The 24,226-nt window shown below is 40.9% G+C and overlaps 1 protein-coding gene across 1 annotated transcript in view; it reads right to left on the bottom strand.

The window, feature by feature from the left end:
- plppr4a (phospholipid phosphatase related 4a) overlaps positions 1–24,226 on the bottom strand; it is an 82,998-nt gene that overhangs the window by 22,539 nt on the left and 36,233 nt on the right. The window contains exons 3-8 of the mRNA XM_034105188.2: positions 23,726–23,855; positions 18,403–18,598; positions 16,720–16,777; positions 16,364–16,537; positions 1,820–1,955; positions 751–976 (exon numbers count right to left, since the gene is read on the bottom strand). Coding sequence (XP_033961079.1) covers positions 751–976; positions 1,820–1,955; positions 16,364–16,537; positions 16,720–16,777; positions 18,403–18,598; positions 23,726–23,855 — 920 coding nt within the window. The remainder of the gene's footprint in view (positions 1–750; positions 977–1,819; positions 1,956–16,363; positions 16,538–16,719; positions 16,778–18,402; positions 18,599–23,725; positions 23,856–24,226) is intronic.

Raw genomic sequence — 24,226 nt, 5'->3', positions numbered from 1 at the left:
GTGTGAGAGAGAGAATGCTCTGATGATGTCACTCACGTGTGTGTGGCTCCAATCTGCGCAGCAACACCATGACAACCAAATGCAGCACTGAGTCCCATAAGAATGCATTGAGGATTATATCTGACAATTTTGCCACCTGTTCAAAAACTATGGCTCTCATCAAAAAATGAGCAGACCGTGAGCATCAGGGAACCCCAATGAACTGATATATGTATTTTTGGGGGTTTTGTGTGTACAATGTGGAGATGGGAGCAGTTTGTCTAAAGTGTACTTCTCTCTGCTCTGAAGAAAGATCCGGAACAATTTAACAAGGGAAACAATTGGGAGCTAGCTGGACTTTTTCTCTCTTCATGCCCTCAAGAGGCATTTTGTTTAATATGTTTTCTTAATGTTTTCTTATTTTCCAACCTAGGAGAGGTTTTCCTACGTTTTTCATGAAAAAATATGTCTGAGGAGTGTAGGGTTTGGGAAGTATGGCAAGTTTAAAACATTTTTGGGGGAGAATTTTGAGCTGTCCTGCACTCTGTTTTGAGATCAAAGCACTCTACAGTTAACGAGCTGCTCCATCCCCTCCAATGTAAACATCTGAAAAATGCCTCTCTAAACAGCATTCGCACTAATACAAATGTGTCCGTCGAAGAACACTTAGTAAATAAAAGGAAGTCCTCTGTCCCTGAAAAATAAGGCACATAGCAAAAAAGCCTTTACATATGGATTAGCATGTGGCAGTTAAACAGGATATCTGCTGACCTTGGCAGGGTGCTGCTGCTGAAGGTCATCATGTTGTCGGTGGGGCCCATGGGGCTGGACGGGGTGATCACCTCCACGTCAGCACTGGCTCGCTTCATATTCATAGACGGCTCTCGGTAGGAGGCGCTCCGAGTCAGGATGTGCTCTGGTTGGTTGAGGGACAAAGTGTGGGAGGATGTCCTCGTGATGATGGGCTCTGGTTGGCTGGGAGCCAGGGTGTGGTGACCTGTAAGTGGAGAACAAGGAGAGTCACACTCCTAATGTCAAGGTTAAAAGGGGATTATTTTAAATGAATGTTCTCATCATTAAAAACATTTGATTGACCTTTTATCTATCTATTAGGGCTATTTTATTATGTTTTACAGAGTTTTTTCATCTTGAACACCAATCGAGGGTTCTCGCTCTTACACATTCTGAAGGAGTTTCACCGCTCAGTCAGATAGCCGTAACGTGATAAGGAAGATAAGCTTATGGAGATACATGTACAACACTTGCCAACAGTAACATCCAGGGTATACCCAGATGATCAGCTTAAACAATTGGGCTGTTCTGCCTTTGTTATGACCAAAAACAAGCTTCTCCTCTAACGTCCACTCTGTTCTGAATGAAAGCAAAGAAAAAATAACCTGGTGCTTAAAGAAAAACTGAATATGAGGAAGAGACAATTGACAAGCTATGGTCTGCTTCCTGTTCCTTATGCGTGCACGTGTCTGTTCTTTGGTGTCATAAAGAGCTCATGGAGACATGTAGACTGCTATGATCCACATGTAGAGCATGTTTCTGCGGTAGCACTCCTGATGGCTTTTGTTTGTACAACTGGTCTTTCCTAGCAGACTGAGCACTTTGCCCTATATTCCTCTTCCACAGAATAGATCTAGGCTACTCGCCATGTCATCAGGTTTTTCTACTTGGCCTCCTTCATCTCATTGGCTTCCTCTTCTTTCTGCACTGTTAATAAAACCTTTAGCTTTCATTTATTATGATTTATTATTAATGGCATATGTTGTATTCTACTCATCCCGACAATATATCTGTAATGCTGAGAGAAACCTGTCAGGCAGGGTGTTACCTTGGTGGCTGTTGCTATGTGCTGATTGGCTGACATTTGGTAAGGAGGAGAGGGGGGGCTCTCTGAGGGCCGGGGTAGGTGCTCGACTTCTAGACCGATCCTCACTCGGCTGGAAATTCCCCACAGCATACACACCCTGCATACAAGTACACACAGAGGAGAATGCAGCAGAGAGGTTAGCACAACGAGTGATGTTGTGACCGATGTATAACCACACCACACAGATCGTGCTGGCAGACTTTATTCAGTCAAGGAATTTAAATCAAATCAAAACTGGTTTGATAGACGGTGGCATTACAGTACAGAGCTGTAGTGAGACTTGGAGAAAGTGAGCTGCAGAACACGTTTGGCTTCCACTCAACTCCATCACCTGACTAGAGAAGATTTTTTTTAAAAACACAAACTTTTTGTGTTTATCAAAAGTGAAACTGGTAATTAACACAGGGACACAGGATCCAACATATTGGATTGGCAACGTGTGTCTTGGTTCAGACATGGGAAAACTCCCCCATTCACAGTTTGTTTTCCTACCTGTCACTATCATTACTTAGGCAAGGGATATATAATAAAAAGACAGTTAGCTAAGATTATTTTCAAATTGATTGTTAGCTAATATTATTAGTAGTGCTGTGCAACTGACATTACCTGGTCAGTGCAATGACTTTTGTTTTTACATGTGTTACCGTTACAATTGAAGTGGTACTGGCCTCATGTGTTGTGAATGGATCAAGACCTTCCTACATCTACAACATGGTTAAACCATACACTTCAGCCAATCAGCCAATCAGCCAATCAGCTAACCGGCTCGCTGCGTCCTCGCTTCTGCTTCACGTTTAGTTGGACCCAGGTAACAGCTGTTTGCTCTCCTGGCTCTCAAATGATTTATTGAGCTCTACATTGACATCAGGACGGCAGAAAGTCAACACATTTCCAACGCAGACTTGAAACCAACCCGTTTCCACTGCACCACGGCCAATGTGACCAACATATATACTTGCAGGATTCTTGCTGTTCTGTGTTTGTATCTTTATGGTTTATTGCACTTATTGTAAGTCGCTCTAGATAAAAGCATCAGCTAAATTAAAAGTAATTTATAGTTTTTACAAAAGCACACACATCAAGACAAGAGATGCCAGGTGCTGTGAAGAAGAACATGTGAAAGTACGGAAACATATGAATCCGTGGGTGTTGCTCCCGATAAAATGTAATGAATTAACAGATGGTGGAATGAGCTCCCATTGACATCAGGACAGCAGAGAGCTCACACACCTTCCGGACTGAAGACCCATCTCTTTCGACTCCACTTCGAGCAATAGAACTACTAACAAATAACTACTAACAAAGCACTTATATACTAACAAAGGACTGGCTTATCTAAAGCCAGTTGAGTAGCACTTGAAATGTTTTAGCTCTATGAAACCTGACGTACTCATGATTCTGTTTTCTTCAAGTTGTTATCTTCTTGGTCGAACGCACTTCGTCGCTTTGGATAAAAGCGTCAGCTCAAAGCAATGGCATGTAATATCCACCAGAGCTTCAAACTGAAGGAGGCTGCAGTCTTTTCAGTTGGACTCTGATGATCAATGATACGATGTCAAACAAAGAACCCTAACATAGCCCGGTGCAGCCTGCACTGTGCACACTACTGTCTGCAGAGAGATCCTTTCTCCAGGTCAACAGTACATTACACCGAGGTGCGCTGCCTTTGCATAAACCATGGCTATCAAAGCATTGTCCTTTGTTCCAGCTGAGCTCACAACGTGCACAGACTTCCACTCTTTCTGCCAAGGGGAGAGAACATGGATATTTAGCAATCAGTGCCAACAGTTTAAATGAACTTTAATATTCAAGTTGTATAAATGGTATTTATATTTTATAGATCTGTATTTTCATCTGTTGTATAATTGTTAGTGTGATAGACACAAAGTCATGTTTTAAGTGTTTTTTGATTGTCAAGTGTGTACGTATCCAAGGACTGCAGCTAGAAGGCACGGCAAGGACATTTTATTCATATAGTACCTTTCAGTACGCGACAATTCAAAGTGCTTTACTAAATAAAAACAAAAGACATAAAGAATAAATACAGCATAAACACATTAATAAATGGCATTTAAAAACAGGCATAACAAAGCAAAGATAATGAAATCAAATAAATACGCTAAAATCTGGCATCTTCTCTTTTTGAGATGAATGTATTTTATATTTTATGCATGGTCCTTGTTGAATAAAAACCTAATAAATAAATAGAAATGTAGTATCAGGGAACTCCGCTGGTAAAATGCTTTAATTGAAGTTACTGATTCTGCATCAGCTGAGACCATATTCCAGAGCAGAGGAGGAGAAGGCATAACAACAAATATGTAGGCAGCTGAACAGGGCTGTGTGTGTGTGTGTGTGTGTGTGTGTGTGTGTGTGTGTGTGTGTGTGTGTGTGTGTGTGTGTGTGTGTGTGTGTGTGTGTGTGTGTGTGTGTGTGTGTGTGTGTGTGTGTGTGTGTGTGTGTGTGTGTGTGTGTGTGTGTGTGTGTGTGTGTGTGTGTGTGTGTGTGTGTGTGTGTGTGTGTGTGTGTGTGTGTGCGTGTGTGTGTGTGTGTGTGTGTGTACTGGACATTTATCTGAGTGTGTGTGGGCTGTAGGGTGAAGGTGAGTGGGAGACATCAGATATTCTGAGCCAACATCCACCGGTTTGAGTTGAACATCCATGTCTACTTTCAGCACAGAGTTGTACTAAATAATACACTGAAATAATACAGAATTCATTTTTCTTCAACTGGTTTGTACTGGGTTTTTTCTTCTGATGCTGCATATGCTGATCAGTCTGTAAAGCCTATTGAGGAACATGTGTAATTTGTTTAATTGGGCGATACTAATACATCTTGATTGATGACTAAAGCACATACTGTCAGTACTGACACAAACCTCAGCCGATCAGTCTCATATTTAATTTCTTTCTGGTCAAATTCACACATATAAGCACATGCCGTGCGTCTTCTTTGGATCTGCGTTTCTGCAGAAATAACTGGTCCGCCTGGCCCGGTGTCTGTATCAGCACAACTTGCTAAACAAACAGTTAAATAACCATCTTAATGTCAGCATCTACTGTCATTCAGCAAACACGTGTTCAATAAAAGAGCCTGGCTCAAGTATTATTTCAAAGTAGCCCTATTATGCTTTTGGGGTTTTTCCCCTTTCCTGAAGAGTGTTATGACATCACTATGCAACACTAGTGCTTCTAATGGCTATAGCGCTCCAAGATGGCCAGGATGGCCGTCCAGGAAGCCAGCCGCCTCTGGCTTCCCTTGGCATGGCCCTGACTAATCACAGGTTGGCAGGGGCATCACGTGGGCCTCATCTGATTGGTCAATCCCTCCATTTTTTTCACCAAGGGAAGCCAATTTCGGCTGGCCTCCTCTCGCAACAGAGAGTGCAATCTACTGTTTCACCATAACATCTAGAGGGGCGCTGTTGCACTATTTGTAAAATACTCAATGAGAATGGGGGAGAGACGGGCCGGCAGCAACACACAACAAAGAATTTCCGAAACTAAACGAAGTGTTTTTATTTATTTATTACAATTATAACTACAATCCGAAAAAACAGGGGAAGCCTGGCTTCCCTTGGCCTCAAGGAGAAAACGCCACTGGATATGTTTCGATTCACTGTCGGGTCACTCATTACTGGATCCGCGAGCTGCATGATACTGGCATAATAGATTGCCCGATCGGGCAACCAGCAGGTGAGGCTTCATTGCCCGAGCTAAATACTAGATGGCCCCGGGCCATCGGGCAGTCGTTAATGTCGAGCCCTGCATTAGTTATTTATATTTTGCCATCACTTAATTATACGTTTAATACATGTAAGTCAAGCTAAGGTACATGTGATGGTAGCTAGTTAGTGCTCGTACCTGTGAGGCCTCCTCCAAACAGCATAATAACCAGACTGTATCATTAAAGCTAAGTACCAGTTCTAGATCCTTGACTTTAGACAAACAATTCAAAAGACAACATGCATTTAAAGACCAATCTTTATTTGAAGGTGCCTCTTAACCTGAGATATTAGTTATACAGTAATAGTATTGACAATCTAAAAAAAAAGAGCAACTCAACGGTTCACTTTTATATTTCTTATTGTCTAAAGCATTTATTATTTTCATTTTCCCCTCTCATATTCAGTGTGGACGGATTGAGACAGCGTGGTGTCCAGAGGGCTGCAGAGACTTCAGGGAGAAACCTCCGTGTGATGGACGTCCTGTCTGTTGGTTTGGAGATGACTGAGGGTCTTTCCTCAGCGAGGAGGACCAGGGCTGATGAAGGAGGACCAGGCCTGATGGAGGAGCCCATGCTGGGCAAAGCTGATACCAGCTGCACAGGCCTAGTCTGTCACTTTATTTGACTACATGTGTTTACTTATACATTTAATGGGTTTACACCTTCTGTCCATATGTGCTTTTTATTTAAAACATTTGATTAACTTTTGGTTCACATTTCAATAAATTGTATTTGTATTTGCACTCCTTTTGTCCATTATTCTTACTGAAAATGTTAGATTACACATTCACATCTGACTGAAGATTGGCCCCATTTATTTGTGACGTTGCAAACTCTGCGGAACAAAGCACAAGTGATGTGAAGCTCATAAAGCGAGGCAAATATAAATAATCAGCTGATGGAGTGTAGATGTGGAAATAGATGCATCCCATCAGCTGACTATGTTTTTCGCCACACTTTATAAGCCTGACTATAACCACCCCTTCTCTGAGGTGCAGGCAGCATCACAAACAAATGATGGTCCTGATAGACTACAAAAATATTCGGTGTGCAGATCTTTGTTTTCACAATAAAAGTAGTTTCTTAGTGAATGTCCTGTACTGGTCTTAGAATCTCATAACATCAGTTTTTAATGTTCCTCTTGGATGTTCTTCTTGACCCTCAGAGAATGTGAGGGTCTTGTCTTGCAGGCATGTCCTTTCCTAACAAAAATTCGGAGTTGGCCTCAGAATAGACAGGAAACTATTCTTTTACCGTTCTGTTTTAATTTCACAATAAAGTTAGTAGTAATATTTAGTTTTGATATTATTGTTTTTTTATTAACTACTAGACCGCTGGGTCATGTTAAGACCATCTTTTCTGTGTTGCTGTGGGTTTTTTCCATCGCTTTTTCCGTCGTAAACTAAACCGGAAACAGCAGTATATTTTATTTTGTTAACACTGTAAACTTGACAGCTTTTTAACCCGCACCTCCTAATGGTTAAAGCACGTTATTACACGTTTAGAGTAATTGCAATGCAGGTAGATTGTGTTGCTTTTTAATGACTGTTTAAAATGCCTTTTTCTTAATGTCTTTCATTTTTGTAAAGCACTTTGTAATGTGTTATATTTGATGAAAACATTTAAATATTAAGAGTACATACAAAATAGTGGGAAAGTAGAAGGTCAATGATATACATATAGAATAGAAAATATCAAGAAGATACTGTAAGTGATCTCTACAATAAAACAGTTTAGTGCCTGATAGGAGGATGTGAAAAACAGACAAACTACTAAGGCTTTATTTAAACATTAAAGAATAATTTAGGTTAAGGTCTTCTTTTAAATAAGAAAAAAACTTTGGGGGTATCTACAGATAAATATTAAGCCTGACAAAGTACTTAACGTCTAATATATTGCTTTCCTGCAATGTTAACTATGTTGAAGCACTTATTTTAACTGATATTATACACATTAATTATACTCTTATGTATGTAGATAGAATAAGAAATGTGCAGAATATGGCATTAATAGTGGAGGTATACACACATATTGATAGATGTCTTGTAATGCACTGTTGAGGAACCTGTGACCCAAGATTTTCATTATTCATATGTCAATAAATCTTAAAAAATCTTGAAAGGGATGTTCAAAATAGCAATTATATACAGTTTTTAATTAACTATTTGTAGAGAATATCGAGTAATGAATATACTTTATAGAGATCTGCAGATAAATGTTTAGTCTTCTCAAGCACCAACTATCAAATATCTCTCCTGATTGTTGGCACTTGATACTCACCTTCCCTGAATTGTACTCAGGTGTAACTAAAGTCTGATTAAAGGGTTGTTTATATTTCACATCATTAATCAGAATCTGCAAAGTAACTCAAATAAATGTAGTGGAGTAAAAATACCAGGTTAGCCTTAAAGGTGACATGTCATGCTTTTCCGGTTATTACCCGTCCCCTTGTGTGTTATGAAGGTTTTTATGCATGTAAACGGTCTGCAGAGTCAAAACCCTCAAAGTACACCATGTAGTGAGTAAAACTCTAACACAGAAAATACCTCCCCAAAACGCCTCATTGGAGATACGTCACTGTCCATTTGATTCTTCCGGGTACATCATGATGTCATGTCGTCCCCGGAACGAAATGGACCAATCCGTGGAGCCGTTACGTTACGTCCACGGAGCCGTTACGTTAAGCCCCCGCTGATTGGTCCAAATTGACCAATCCACGGACTTCCTCACACACTCAGTGCAGGCAGCTCTGCTGATTTCTCCTCCCTGGCTGCAGGCTGATAACAGACAGTTGGGATCGCGGCGAAATTCTCTCTGCAGACCCATTCTCACAGCATTTATCAACCTTTTTCTTACTCAATATCAAGCCACACTTATTGTTTTTAATTCGGCTGTGACTTTGTGTGTGCTCAGGGTGAGTTTGGCTGTGTTTCGCTGTGTATCGCTAAACAAGGAAATCACACCTCCACGGAGCTCAGCGCGATTCATAACGTCCCGACTGGTCCCGACCAATCGGAGCACACTGGGCTCACAGGGAGGGGGGGCAAGAGCTGCAACGAGCCGTTTAGTGGAGAGAGTGAATACTGCTGAATACACATACTATACAGAGATGCTGTATGAGAAACCAATGTGATTTTGGAACATTGAACAATGTAAATATATTCTAGTATACCTCAACAATGGAATTATGATCAGTGGAAATGGCCAAGACATGTGACCTTTAAAGAAAGCCCTCAGGATTATAAAAGACCCCATCACCCCAGCCACAAACTGTTCTGTCTGCTGCCATCTGGCACAACAGCCGCATTCTCGGAGAGGATGTGGCTGTTGTTGTGGAGGACTACAAGTACCTGATGGGAGTGCACTTAGACAATGGGCTGAACTGGAGGATCAACACTGACGCTGTGTACAAGAAGGGGATGAGCAGACTCTATTTTCTGAGGAAGCTGAGATCTTTCCATGTGTGCAGCAAGATGCTGGAGATCTTCTAGTCTGTTGTGGCCAGTGCACTCTTCTTTGCTGCGGTCTGCTGGGGGGGGCAGCATCAGAGCCGGTGACACCAGCAGGATCAATAAACTGATCAGGAAAGCTGGGTCTGTCATCGGCATCAAGCTGGACCCCTTTGAAGCTGTGGTGGAGAGGAGGACACTGAACAGGCTGTTGTCCATGATGGATAACCCCACCCATCCTCTCCACCTGCAGCTGGACAGACAACGGAGCTCCTTCTCCAACTGCTGCAGCTCCGCTGTCACAAGGACCGATACAGGGGGGAGACGTTCGATTCCTGTTTTGAATAGTGTGGCGTCGATGGGTTTAATTCCATTTCAAAATGCTGTTTGACGCTCGGCGTAAACTTCGCGCACTGCCACTCCAACATCCAATCACAGAGCTTGAGGACAAATCACGGGGTTTGTTAAGCAAAGCACATGGTGTAGTCCCAAACGATAGCTGAGGATTCTGGGTAGTGTAGTGTCTTCTGCCATCCTAAACTCTGAACAAATATTTGTTTCTCCGAATCGAAGGGGAAAATTACAAAAGCATTACACAATTTAAACCAATCAATGTTGTGTAATCAACAAGGATAATCTGGTGTTTTTGAGTTGATGAGTAGTGCAGATATCACTGTCAAATCAATCGACAGTACCCCTGCGAGATGGAGTTCATGACTTTATGAGCTGTTCATGAGGACTCATGAAACATTCATGAACAACTCATTATATGTTCACTTGTCATGTTCATGAACCAAAATTCTTAAAATGCTCATGAACCATTTTAACGAGCAGTTCATGAAATCTTTATGAACATTGTTCATTCATATAAAGTTCCTGTTTTGCTCATGACAGACTTTTATGAGCAATTTATGAACTTATCATGATCCAGCCAATCACAAAATTATAATTAAAACCCCAAAAAGTTTGCATGAGCATTTCATGAACTTTTCATGACTATGAGCATTTCATGAATTTTGGATGATTGTGGCAAGTTCAGAATATTTTTGAATATTCATGAGCATTTTATGAACTTTTGATGATCAGTGTGATGATTTTAAAGACCTCTTGAATATTCATCTACTATTTGAACATGTCTTTATTTTTAAAAACGTTTAATCTTAAAACAAAACAATAGTGAATTTGAAACTGAACATTATCTGTATTTATTTTGGTGACATTCATATCATTTTATGGTTTATCTGTACTGTTTGAGAAGCAGTACGAGTAAGTAGCGCCAAGGTGGAACCTTTGGCAGGTGAGCGGTGACATCTGGGTTATCTTAGGGGGGACACTTCCGCCCCCTCCTCAGAAGCAATCCAGACGATCAACCAGATCCTGTGTATAATTATTGCTGCTTACTTTTCTGTTTTCTACAGGTCAGTACATGATGAAAATGATCGATGTTAACTTGTGTGAATTAGATATGATGTTGGAGATGTTTAGGAGAGTGTGTCAGAAAGTTTTGAGCATGTTTGACATAGTAACCGTATTTTAAAAATACTAAACTGTCGGCAACAATAGATGCCATTTTCGCGGGCTTCAGCCGCGCCTGGGTAAATGTGACCTGAGCGAAGGCTCGCAGGCAGGTTAGCTGCTGCGCCAACACACTCTCACTCCCTAAGCGTCCAATAGCGACGTTTGGTCAGTGTCCGTGGCATCCAATTGTGACGCTCCTAGGCTCCTTCAGCGTCATAAAGGGACGCAAATAGCTTTCAACTGATTGCAATGTATTCCCATCTGCGTCGGGATTTGACGCTCATGGAAGCACGGCATTCGTTTATGTCGGCTGCCCTTAAAGGCAATGTGAGCGTCCATTCCCATTGGATAACGGAGAATTGTACACCCGGAAGTAAGTATTCCTCTTACTGTCGATTGATTTTACAGTGATATCTGCACTACTCATCGACTAAAAAACACCACATTGTCCTTGTTAATTACACAACATTGATTGGTTTAAATTGTGTGCAATGCTTTTGTATTTGTCCCCTTCGATTCGGAGAAACAAATATTTTTTCTGAGTAAAGGATGGCAGAAGACACTACACTACCCAGAATCACTACTACACTACCCAGAATCCCCAGCTATCGTTTGGACTACACCATGTGCTCTGTTTGACAAACCCCGTTTTTTTCACCATTCATTCCGATGGCTGGCATCTATGTCACGTGATCTTCAAATTTCTCCCTGCAGAAAAAGAAAACATGGCCGAACTTCGTTTTATTCTCGGTGGAAAATGCCTATTTTAAAGTTAGTTTGGCCTTAAAAATGCGTTTTGATGTCATTTGATGCGAGAAATATGAGTTGTTATTTCAGATTATGTGTGCAGTGGATGTACATGATCTTTAGTTTGCTAGTTATTAGGAAGATTACTTCAGGAAATCGCGACGTTTTCATTGTTACCAAGGTGGTTGCTAGGGACTCTGCTATCGATATTATTTCTGTTATGTTGTGTAACTGTTTAATGGTGTTATCTTTATTGCTACCCACTTCCCCGTCAATGTATAGTGTTGGTCCACAGCCTAAACATATTAGTTTCATATTAGTAACAAAATCCGCATCTAAAGATAGCCTACGTTATTTCCCCCTGTGCAATTCCAGTCTCACATCTCACAGCACATCGTCATTAACAAATACCGGAAACAGACCGAAAACATTTAAAAAAATAATAATAATACTTTATTCCGAGTGTGCTTGCTTTTCTCTTTGAAAGTCATCACATAACGGCATTGTAATACACGGTTCGGCTGCATTACATATTACATATCTGCCGTAGTTCTCTATTTATAGAGCCCTGATGAGAAGACCTCTAGACAAACATGAGGAACTGAAAACGTGACGTGGATCATAAATATATCAGCCATTAAACAACATCTTACATTTCTTTTCACACAATACGTCTCCTTGCAGTATCAACACTAATTCGGCACACTTTTATATTTGATCCAATTGGTAGATAGGCTGTATTTACACCATAAAGGTGCACAGCTGATATAAAGGGACACCTGGTGGTTAAAGCATGTTATTGAATTTAATTATTTTTATTATTAGATATGAATACGATCCCTATAAAGTATATTCATTACTCGTTATTCTCTACTAATAGTTAATTAAAGACTGTATATAATGACTATTTTGCACATCCCTTTCAAGATTTTCTAAGGTTTATTGACATATCATATAGGCCTACACAACTGTGGTGTAGTTCTGCACTGAATGAAAAACTTGGGTTGCAGGTTCCTCAACAGTGCATTACAAGACATCTATCAATATTTGTGCATACCTCCAGCAATGTTAACTATGTTGAAGCACTTATTTTAACTGATATTATACATAATGTATTATACTCTTATAAGATCTATGTAGATATTTCATCTCCGGCCTTGTCAGGTATTGAACAATCAATAAATAAAGAACACATAATTGTTGAATATAAAACACAGAATTTGTGTGATTATACTAAATGATTTTCAAATAAACACAACTGCATATTTAACTGTTACACATGCTGATGTAACGCACATGTTCCAACTTGGGATCAATAAAGTATATCTTATCTTAAGCTGATCGATGGCTACTGCCATATTTGCAAAATGTGCCTCTGAACCTTGACAAGTGCATGTTTCAGGCTTATCAATTAATGTAATGTAATGTAATCAATTAACGACAGGGGTCACAAACATAAGACGAGCTGTTAAATAAAGCTCTTCTGACCTTAGCTGTCGTGTGGGTATATATATTAATGCTGCCCATAATGGGCACAAGCCATTTTCACCCATTTATTAATTATATGTTTTAAATGTGAGTGTTTCCTGTCCCCTAAACCTCCAGGGATGTACACAGTTTAGTACTGGCAACTTCTTATTATGGGAAATACAAAAACGTCTTTTAAAACTACAACTCCCAGTAGAGACGTGCCATAGAGAACATGTTGCGAAACAGAATAGCCAGCATGTGTAGTTCTGGGGACGGGGTGGGGGAGGGGGGACGCGGTGGACCCGTTCAAATCCAGTTTTGGACAGTCTGCCGTGGTTCCATCCCATTTCAAGTGCTGTTCGAGAATCGGCTTAACCCTCGGAGCACACTCTCCAATCACAGAGCTTGAGGACTATCACGGGGTTTGTCAAACAGAGCACATGGTGTAGTCCAAACGATAGCTGGGGATTCTGGGTAGTGTAGTGTCTTCTGCCATCCTTTACTCAGAACAAATATTTGTTTCTCCAAATCGAAGGGGAAAAATACAAAAGCATTGAACACAATTTAAACCAATCAATGTTGTGTAATTAACAAGGATAATCTGGTGGTTTTTAGTCGATGAGTAGTGCAGATATCACTGTAAAATCAATCGACAGTAAGAGGAATACTTACATCCGGGTGTACAATTCTCCGTTATCCAATGGGAATGGACGCTCACATTGCCTTTAAGGGCAGCCGACACAAACGAATGCCGTGCTTCCATGAGCGTCAAATCCCGCCGCAGATGGGAATACATTGCAATCAGTTGAAAGCTATTTGCGTCCCTTTATGACGCTGAAGGAGCCTAGGAGCGTCACAACTGCACGCCACGGACACTGACCAAACGTCGCTATTGGACGCTTAGGGAGTGAGAGTGTGTTGGCTGCGCACGGGTAATATGTTTTGTTTACCTGAGTGAAGTCTTGCAGGCACATTGCCTTGTTTTTTGTTTATTAACATTGACAGTGTATTTTTGTGATCTCCATAATATGTTATATTTGGTAAAGATAGATATATTGATAGAAAGTATTATTTGATAGCGTTATGTGTTTATAGATAACAACCTGTCCTTCACTGCAAACATCGCTGCTACAACCCGCTGCTGCAGATACACGCTTTACAACATCAGGAGGATACGTCCCCAGCTGACCCAGAAAACCACGCAGGTTCTGGTCCAGGCTCTCGTCATCTCACGCCTAGACTACTGCAACTGCTGGTCTACCTGCATGTGCCATCCGACCTCTGCAGCTCATCCAGAATGCAGCTGCTCGTCTGGTCTTCAACCTTCCTACATTTTCCCACACCACTCCGCTCCTCCGCTCCCTCCACTGGCTTCCGGTAACTGCTAGAATCCACTTCAAGACAATGGTACTTAAGTACCGTGCTGCGAATGGATCTGGCCCTTCCTACATCCAGGACATGGTTAAACCGTACACCCCAACACGTGCACTCCGCTCTGCATCAGCCAAACGGCTCGCTGCACCCTCGCTGCGAGGGGGACCCAAGTTCCCATCAGCAAAAACACGTGGGTTTGCTATCCTGGCTCCATTGACATTGACATCAGGACAGCAGAAAGCTTACACACCTTCTGGCGCAGACTGAAAACTCATCTCTTTCGACTCCACTTCGAGCGATAGAACTATTAACAAAGCACTTATATACTAATAAAGGGCTGGCTTATCTAAAGCCAGCTGAGTAGCACTTGAAATGTTTTAGCTCTATGAAACCTGATGTACTTATATGATTCTGTTTTCTTCAAGTTTGTATTTTGTTGGTCGAACGCACTTATTGTAAGTCGCTTTGGATAAAAGCGTCAGCTAAATGCAATGTAATGTAATAATTTATATTGACTATGTTGAATTTCTCCTTGAGATACAGTAATTGACTGTGACAGACGGATAACTTAAATGGAGAAATGTGATGTTTGTAAAGTACAGCTATTTGAATGTAACAAGCTTTTGGGACCCGTAACACATTTTTTTGTGCAGCTGAGTATCAAGAACTGCTTCAAATAGTGATAGGATTAATTGTAGTGCTCCACCTGTATACATGTATGTTTGTATGTTAATTTGAGTACAGTTCCATTGTGATTGACATAATTGTTGTTTTCTATGGTTGCCAATTGACCCACAGTCGATGGTTCATGAACAGTTCATGTACATGAACAGTTCATAGCCAGCCATTGAATTATATTCAGTGACTGGGTATGAACTGTTCATGAAGTTGTTATGAACAGTTCTTGATATGTTCTTGGTTGAAAACTGAATATCCCTACACACTCACTGAAAACTCCATGTCATGAATTGTTCATGAACCTGCCTAAAACCATATTCCATGAATTGTTCAGGAGTAGTTCATGAACTGCCCTAGTGCCATTTAATGTTCATGACCATTTCATGAACAGTTCATCAACTTTGTTATGAGCTGTTTATGAGCTGTTCATGAATATGGTTCACTGATATGTCACTATCATCTCACTGGGGAAAGGAGAATACTTACTTCTGGTGTAAAATCCTCCGTTATCCAATGGGAATGGACGTAAATAATGCACCATAATACATTCTGACGAAAAATACAAATGATTGTGAATACAAATAAAATAAAAGAAGCCTCCCGCGAGTTACTACAAGCTATAAAGTAGATTTTAAAAACGTTTTATAGAATAAAAGTCATCTTATAACTTTGCGTGTTTGCTGTTTACTCGTTACTTTACTTGACATCCTCCCTCTGGATTCGGAGGTCCTCCTTAGCTATTAGCTTCACGTTAGCATGTTGTCTTTGCAGGTGTTTGTTGAGGTTTGACGTGGTGTTCACAGCAGTGGATAACAGCTTCTGGCCTGGACACAGTTTGCACCTCACCGTCACATTCCTGTCCTTTCTTCAGACGAACTCAAAATAATGGGCATACCTCCACCCCTCGAAAGTTATCGCTGTTGACTCAGCCATGTTTATGCACGTGGACGTGCAAATCGCGCAACTGTTACGTACATATAAACCTGCGGCGGAAATCCCTCTTGTCTGTCAAAGAGAGACTTTGTAACGCGTTACACCCAACTCTGCTCGGTACCCATCCCTACTCTACATACTGATATGAAGCTGAACATTTGCAGAATATGTCCTCTTTGATTCTATTCACATATGTACCACTCTTCTCACCTGACGCTGTCGTGTTTCTCATGAATAATAAATGAACAAAAAGAGAAAAGCAGTCCAGCAAGAGTGTCTACCTCCAGAGCAACTTCCACACGAAATGAGCAATGAGAAAAGGTTACAAAGTTATGTTGCTATGGATGCAGTTTCAATCCTCACATTTAATTAGCGATGATCATTTATAGTGCAACATCCCTCTGTGTCTTCACTATGACACGGCTACTCATATTTAGTTCAGAGCACAATGGCTCTTCATGACCTTCATTATCTGCTAAGTTATGAGATGCTTCCGCCTTGTTGGCAATCTCAACGCAGTGGAAATGTGTATATGTAAGAGTCGCTGTAAATGTTCTGCTATTTAAGCTACACAAAAAACTTCCAACGAAACATCCTGTGAGGGTGTTACCAGATAAACGGCGATGGCAGCTCCCAGCAGCCAGCCGCAGTACACGTCCACAGGATGGTTCCTGAACTGGATGATCCTGGTGAGGCCGGCCAGGATGGCGAGCATGATGAAGGAGAAGACAAGCAGAGGCTTCAGCAGCTTGGCCGAGTCCGTCAACACCGCGTTGAAGTACATCTGAAACACACAACCATCCCTCTGTTAAAGCTGATATAAGAAATGTAATCCTACACCTGTGATAGTCTGCTGGGAATGCTATTTTTCTTCATTCACATTTATTTAGATTTCTAAATATGTGGAAAAGACCTGTCTGCACCTTCTGTGGCCAGATATTGAGAGAGTGTATAATAAGCACTTACTGAGATGTAGACCGCAGCGAAAGCAGCCAGAGTTGCATGCTGGGAGGGGAATGACTTCCTTTAAAAAAATTAAAAAAACAGACACAATTATCATATTCAGACAGCTAAGGTCCATGTGAATATTCATCTGAAACATGGAGGTGACTTTCAAAGAAACGTGTGTGTGTGTGTGTGTGTGTGTGTGTGTGTGTGTGTGTGTGTGTGTGTGTGTGTGTGTGTGTGTGTGTGTGTGTGTGTGTGTGTGTGTGTGTGTGTGTGTGTGCCCTAGCAGGTGGTGTTTAATAGATGCAGTATCTGAAGGGTAAAAGGAGGGAAACAACTCTAATGTGTGTGTTTAGCTAAGATATACAAAAAGTTGTATAGGTCATGCTGATACTGCAGTGTATGTCAATAACCATTTCTAGTTTGGTGCACTCAAGCTCTGTGCAGTAAAGATTAGTATTGGGCATAACAAAGTAAATTAATGTGGCAGTGCTTAACTTTGTAACAAAACCCTAAGCAAAACAAAACAATTGTGCTTAAAGTACCTGAGATATATTGTGCTGTTTTCACCGTGGTGTGAATTGGTATTAAGAAAGATGGAATTTCACTTTATTGGCATTGAACTCTAAATGTGAGTTTATGACGTCTCTTGTCCCCACAGTTTAGTGAGAGGAGAGCAGGCTTTTAGTCGAAGCATCATTCCTTTAGCACAGTGTTTCAAAAGCACTTGAGAGACTGTTAATGAGTGTTAGCATTGTGGAGCTGCTACAAATAATGGTTTAACTGTAGATCCCCGTGCAGTATCTGTTGCTAGATATAGCGGATAACATTAGCATGGGCATTCTTTGCGTAGATACACAATGTCTTGCTCAGTGTTGCTTAAAGACAGGCGGAGTCATGGGTCAAATCAACGCAGCCCATCCCCCACAGTGTCCACCTTCAGTGGCATCTATAATTCAAACGTGCATCAGGCCACTATAGCAGCAGGTAATAAAGCTGTGCACCAGTGGCGAGCCGTGACTTTTATACTTAGGCCCTACACTTATGATACTAACACGTAATGTTCAGCAGGATAAACCCTTCATATTAACAACATCTTTACAATAGTTTAGGTTTAAATGCAAAATTGTAGGCTACGGCTAAAGGCGGCTAATGTTTGCCGTGATGATTTGTAATTTTGCAAACACATGTTAGCAGTATGATACTAACACGTTTGATTCAGCAGGATTATCTCCACATATTAACACCACTTTTATTATCATTAAAACTGTTTGGTGTGACGGCGTTTAGTAGTCTCATTTAGCCACTTGTTAGCACACGTTTTAAAGACACATCAAAGCCTTGGACATTCACCAGTGGGGTATTTAGTGACGTATTATATGTCATGGAACAAAACTGGAGAATCTTGTAAGCTTGTTCTAATCAAAGTCCCTATTTTGGGAATCTAACCAAAATCTCCTTCAAAAAACTTCAACACGAGGGAACTGGAAGTGCTAAAATGCTCACTCATTTCCGGGTTTACCATTCCTAAACCACTCTATATATTTAGTTTATAATGTCATCATGGTAAAACATCCATCAGAGACAGTGATGACGTATACTGTAGTTTAAAGCTTTGTTCTACCTTTCATAACTTAATACCAATAAACCCACAAGTCCTCTGACACTCTAGTTCCCTCCCACAGTGACACTGAGCCTCACCTCCCAGCATTGATGGGCCCGGGGTCTTGTCCAGAGCAGATGTCCTCCAGAATAAAAGCCTCATCACAGGTGGACATGTTAATGTGGGTCAGGTTGGGCTTACACACATCCAGCCAGTAGGGGGTGTGCTGCCCGGTGGACAGCTGGAGGATGTCCGTTATCAGCGCTGTCACACACAGGCCAAAGATATGGACACCTGTGGGAAGCAAAACATTTTATACTGCATTAGTACAATATATATATATATATATATATATACACAATAACCTTATTCTAATTTGAAATGTTAAGATTGTGTTAGAATCAGGCTTGGGGAGTAACAGATTACATGGATATCCAACCCAGTCTCACATCTAAACGTGTAATAACTACGTTGGTCCACAACGTGGGACGTAGTATTTCTACAAAAACGTTTTTTTTTCACCATTCATTTCCAATGGCTGGCACGTGATCTTCAAATTTCTCTCCGCATAAAAAAACAAAACATGGCCGACCTTCGTTTTATTCTCGGTGGAAAATGCCTATTTCAAGGTTAGTTTGGCAATCAAAATGCGTTTTCATGCAAGTTTTTATTTCAGATTATGTGTGCAGTGGATGCACATCTTTATTACGAAGAGTACTTCAGGAAATTGTGTTTCATTGTTACCAAGGTGGTTGCTAGTGTGAGGGAATAATTCTGTCTTTACTCCTAGATATTTAACCTTCTCTGTGTGTTGACGTTTACGACCAACCCTGGCTCTGGTATCTCTCTTAAGGAATGGGAGGCTCCAACTATCTTGATAAACCAGTTCAACTCTCGGTCACAAAATGGTTAACGGCTGTGGGAACGCTGGCTTCGAGGCTATTAAGGGTCAGACGCAAGTGATTCAGGGTGCCCAGCTGTTCTCCCCAAAATATATAACATATATAAAATAACAAATATGTTGTTTACTCTCTCTGAAATAGTTAAAAGGGCTATCGAGAGAGAGGCGCTGCAGATTTGACATGGCAACCCACCAGTGCAGTCAGAACCTTTGACTGTGTAACTTGTGATGTGAATTTCTCCGGCCGATGCTTGTATTAAAGATCCGTGTTTGACATCAGAACTCCTGCTCGTCCCGTGTCTCTCTGAGTCCTAACTCTCCATTGCTGCACAGGTTTCCCTTACAGCTAGGGACGCTGCTATCAATATTATTTCTGTTATGTTGTGTAACTGTTTAATGGTGTTATCTTTATTGCTACCCCCTTCCCCGCAATTTATAGTGTTGGTCCACAGCACAAACGTATTAGTTTAACAAAATCCGCATCTAAAATGGTGGCATAGATACGTTATTTTCCCCTGTGCAATTCTCCAACCCAGTCTCACATCTCACATCTCACATCACACATATTGATAGATGTCTTGTAATGCACTGTTGAGGAACCTGCAACCCAAGTTTTTCATTCATTGCAAAACTACACCGTAGTTGTGTATAATATGATATGTCAATAAACCTTAGAAAATCTTGAAATCTTGAAAGGGATCTGCAAAATAGTCATTATATACAGTCTTTAATTAACTATTAGTAGAGAATAACGATGAATGAATTAGTGTTGATACTGCAAGGAGACGTATTGTGTGAAAATAAATGCAAGATGTTGTTTAATGGCTGATATATTTATGATCCACGTCACGTTTTCAGTTTTGGCGGCAGTTCCTCATGTTTGTCTAGAAGTCTTCTCATCAGGGCTCTATAAATATAGAACTACGGCAGATATGTAATATTTAATGCAGCCGAACCGTGTATTACAATGCCGTTATGTGATGACTTCCAAAGAGAAAAGCAAGCACACTCGGAATAAAGTATTATTTTAAACAATTTTTTTCGGATTTCACATCGCATAAACACCATCTCCCAACGTGCATTGCGGCTAAACCATCCAATCACTGAGCTGAGGATCTTGCCTACGTCTGTTGCCGGTATTGCTTATGACGATGTGAGATGTGAGACTGGGCTGGAGAATTGCACAGGGGAAAATAACGTATATATTAGGGGTGTAACGGTACACGTACCCGTACTGAACTTATTCGGTACGGGCCCTTCGGTTCGGTACAGGTGTGTACCGAAGTGTACCGAACGAATATAACGTTAAACGTAAAAAATTGAGAACGTGAACAACTTTTTGGAAGTAATCGCAGGTGCTGCGTCGCAGCATTCAGAGTCATTTGCTCACATTGGGTTCAACGTGTCATAGAGTGAGCAAGTCATTTCATTGGATGAGAGGCATTCTATATGAGAGCTGGTCAGAGGGATGCAATCAAATGTAGTCAGTAATTTGAGGAACTGTCGAAAATGAATGGCGAACGCAGATAAAGTTGAGCTCGAAAATCCTCCAGCATCATTGAAGTCTCCGGTTTGGGAACATTTTGGTTTCGCAGTTACGTACAAGGATGACAGACAAAGACAGGTGGACCGAACCAAAGCTGTTTGTCGGCATTGTTCAACTAAAATTGGTTACGCGGCTGGCAATACATCAAACTTGCACACTCTTGAAAAGGCATCACCCGAACGTGAATATCACCGGTACCAAAAGAAAAAAGACTGAAGTGCAAACCCAACTCCCACTAGCATTTAGGCCTCCACCACTCGCAAAAAGTTCAGACCGACCCAAAGCTATTACAAATGCCAAATATCCTTATGTTGCCATGTTAGCAAAGTGCTACCTGGCTGTATCTGCTACCTCTGTCCCTAGCGAGAGGGTGTTCTCCACAGCAGGAGGCATTGTTAGTGCCAGCAGATCTGCCCTTTCGGCAAGCAATGTGGACAAGTTCATCTTTCTTTAAAAAAACATAAAATACAATGACAAGCAAGTCCTAATGTCAAACTGGCTGCTTAGGTGCTAGTACAGTACAGTTCAAATACAGATTATTTCAGTTAATCGAAATGCTGCACCTTAATGTTCATTTTATTATATTTTGTATTTATTTGAGTGAATATTCACAGTTTAATAATAATTAAAAACCCAAAACTAATAGTTTATGTTTTGTGAGTACTAGTACAGTAAAGTTCAAATACAGATTATTTCAGTTCATCGAAATGCTGCAACTTAATGTTTATTTTATAATATTTTGTATTTATTTGAGTGGATACATTATTCACAGTTTAATAATAATACAAAAAAAAAATATATATATATATGTTTTGTTTTGTGAAAACAAATTCTGCTGTACCGAAAACGTACCGAACCGAACCGTGACCAAAAAACCGAGGTACGTACCGAACCGAAATGTTTGTGAACCGTTACACCCCTAGTATCTATGCCACCATCTTAGATGGAGATTTTGCGTAGTTACAATATCTAAAACAGGCTCTGGTGTCTTTTTAGCTTTAGAAAAGAGCATTACCTTGGTTTTCTCAACATTTAAAATAAGCTTTAATTCAGAGAGCTGAGTCTGAATAATGTTAAAAACAGCCTGTAATTTAACAACAGCCTCCTTAATGGAGGGACCTGCACAGTACATCACAGTATCATCCGCATAAAAATGTAAAGTAGCTTCATCCACATTTTCACCTAAACTGTTGATGTAGATGGAGAATAAAAGTGGTCCTAAAACAGAACCTTGGGGAACACCATTTAGCAATGTTCAACCACTCAGAAGACAGCCCATCAAAGTGAACACATTGGGACCTTTCAGAGAGGTAGTTTACAAACCACCCCACTGCATGGCTGGACATGCCTATACTGGCTAGCCTCTGCTTTAAAATGTGATGATCGACGGTGTCAAACGCTTTTGAAAGGTCAATAAATAGAGCTGCACAACTCTGCTTATTATCTAAAATACTCGCCACATCATTCACCACGTTCATTGTGGCAGTGATGGTGCTGTGTTGCTTTCTGAAGCCTGACTGATGTTTAAACAGGATGTCATTCTTACATAAAAACTCCTTTACCTGTTCACTCACTAAGCGTTCAAGAACCTTCGCCAGAACTGACAACTTAGAGATTGGCCTATAGTTATTTAATAAGGTGGCCTCCCCTCCTTTTAGCAAAGGCAAGGACATACGCTGACTTCCACAATTTTGGAATTGTGTTAGTGCTGAGGGAGAGGTGAAAAAGAGTAGTGAGAGGTGGAGCAATACAATCTGCAGCTATCTTTAAAAAGAAAGGCTCTACGTTGTCCGGGCCAGCCGGTTTCTTAGGATCTAACTTGGTTAAAGCTTCACGAACAACATCAACAGTAAAAGGGGTAAAACTAAAAGGGTTATCCAACACACGTTTTTCAGAGTCACATACTTTAGTGTTCACAGAAGCAGAGTTAGTGACAGAATCAAACAGAGAACCACAGGACACAAAATGCTCATTAAAGCAATTTAGCATAGTAGCCCTGTCCGATATAGGGCCAGATGCTGTGGTAAGGCACGGAGGTAGCTCATTACGGATATCGCCGGTGGATAACGATTTAATGGCTTTCTAAAATGTTCCAGGATTATTCAGATTCTTTGTGGTTACTGACAGATAACTTAGCTGCCTAAAATGCCGCCATTCTGAGCCTGATTTCCTAGCTTTTGCCCAGGCCTTGTTTCTCTCATGAAGGAGACTAGACAGCTCAGCAGAAAACCAAGGATTGTCTCGTCCCTTTACTCTAAATTTACGCAGGGGTGCATGTCTATCAATGATCTCCATAAAACCAAGATAAAAATAAGACCATGCGGTTTCCACATCAGCACACAGATCGATTTTACATTTACATTTTAACATTTAAAGAGATACAAAGGTTTGTAAAATCCTCTGACACTGCAGTTAACCAGTCCCAGTTAAAATCTCCAAGTAGCACTATTTCCTTGTAGTCTAGTTGTGATAAAATATTTGCTAGTGAAGACAAGGAGTCTTTGACAGCTGAGGGGGGTCTGTAACAACTCACCACCATGACCTGTTGACCCTTTGCCACTTCTATATTTTGGTTACACTGAACTTATTCTTAACATAAATGGCAACGCCACCACCTAGGCCGGTCGGTACGATACACATTATAACCATTTAAGGCAATGTCAGAGGCCAAAATAGACTTATTTAGCCATGTTTCTGATAAAACAATTACGTCAGCGTCAGTCGAGCTCGCCCAGATGCGGACACAATCTAGTTTACCTAACAGACTGCGCACATTCAAGTGGATGAAACCCAACCCAGACCTAGCTTTAAATCAGTAGGAGTAGCGATCTGACTACTACTACTGGGCGGACCAGGGTTATTATCCAGTATCCACTCAAACTCATTTGTTACTGCAAACTGTTATTTGTGTTTTTGTGGCTCAGTTAGAAAACATGCATCTAAGCAGCTGTGTGTTTAACATGTGTCCTCCCACCTATGAAGCGTACAGCCCTGCGGATGTAGGAGTTGAAATTACAGCCTGCAGCGTTGATGTTGGCCTCTGTCTGAGTGGCTGCTGACCTCCGGGACAGATAGCAGTACAGAATCGCCTCTCCGATCAGAATCTGCACACAAAGACACAGAAAGGATGTTGCAAAGGCAGATCACCACATACATCAGTCTGAATGATCCGCCAGATGCAATACATATTACTGGATCATTTATTGTTGCTGATATCTTACGGTCCCGACTCATAAGTGTGGGGATTTTTGTTTTGATGTGAGAAAAGGAAGAGATGTCAATCAAAAGGGAGACTACAAGATCATCTGCAACCTAAGTCCTGCTTCAAAGGCAAAACATGTTATTTAATCTTAATGGTGAAAAGCCGCAGCAAAATGAAGTTAAACACAAGAAATGAAGGCAAACCATCTGTCCATCTGGTATAAAAAGTGCATTTAGATGTTACTCTGCTTTATGTGCAATAGCAGTTCTTAGA

This window comes from Pseudochaenichthys georgianus, chromosome 17, assembly GCF_902827115.2.
Source record: "Pseudochaenichthys georgianus chromosome 17, fPseGeo1.2, whole genome shotgun sequence".
In the NCBI taxonomy this organism is placed as follows: Eukaryota; Metazoa; Chordata; class Actinopteri; order Perciformes; family Channichthyidae; genus Pseudochaenichthys; species Pseudochaenichthys georgianus.
This window is presented reverse-complemented; position numbering and strand designations above follow the sequence as displayed.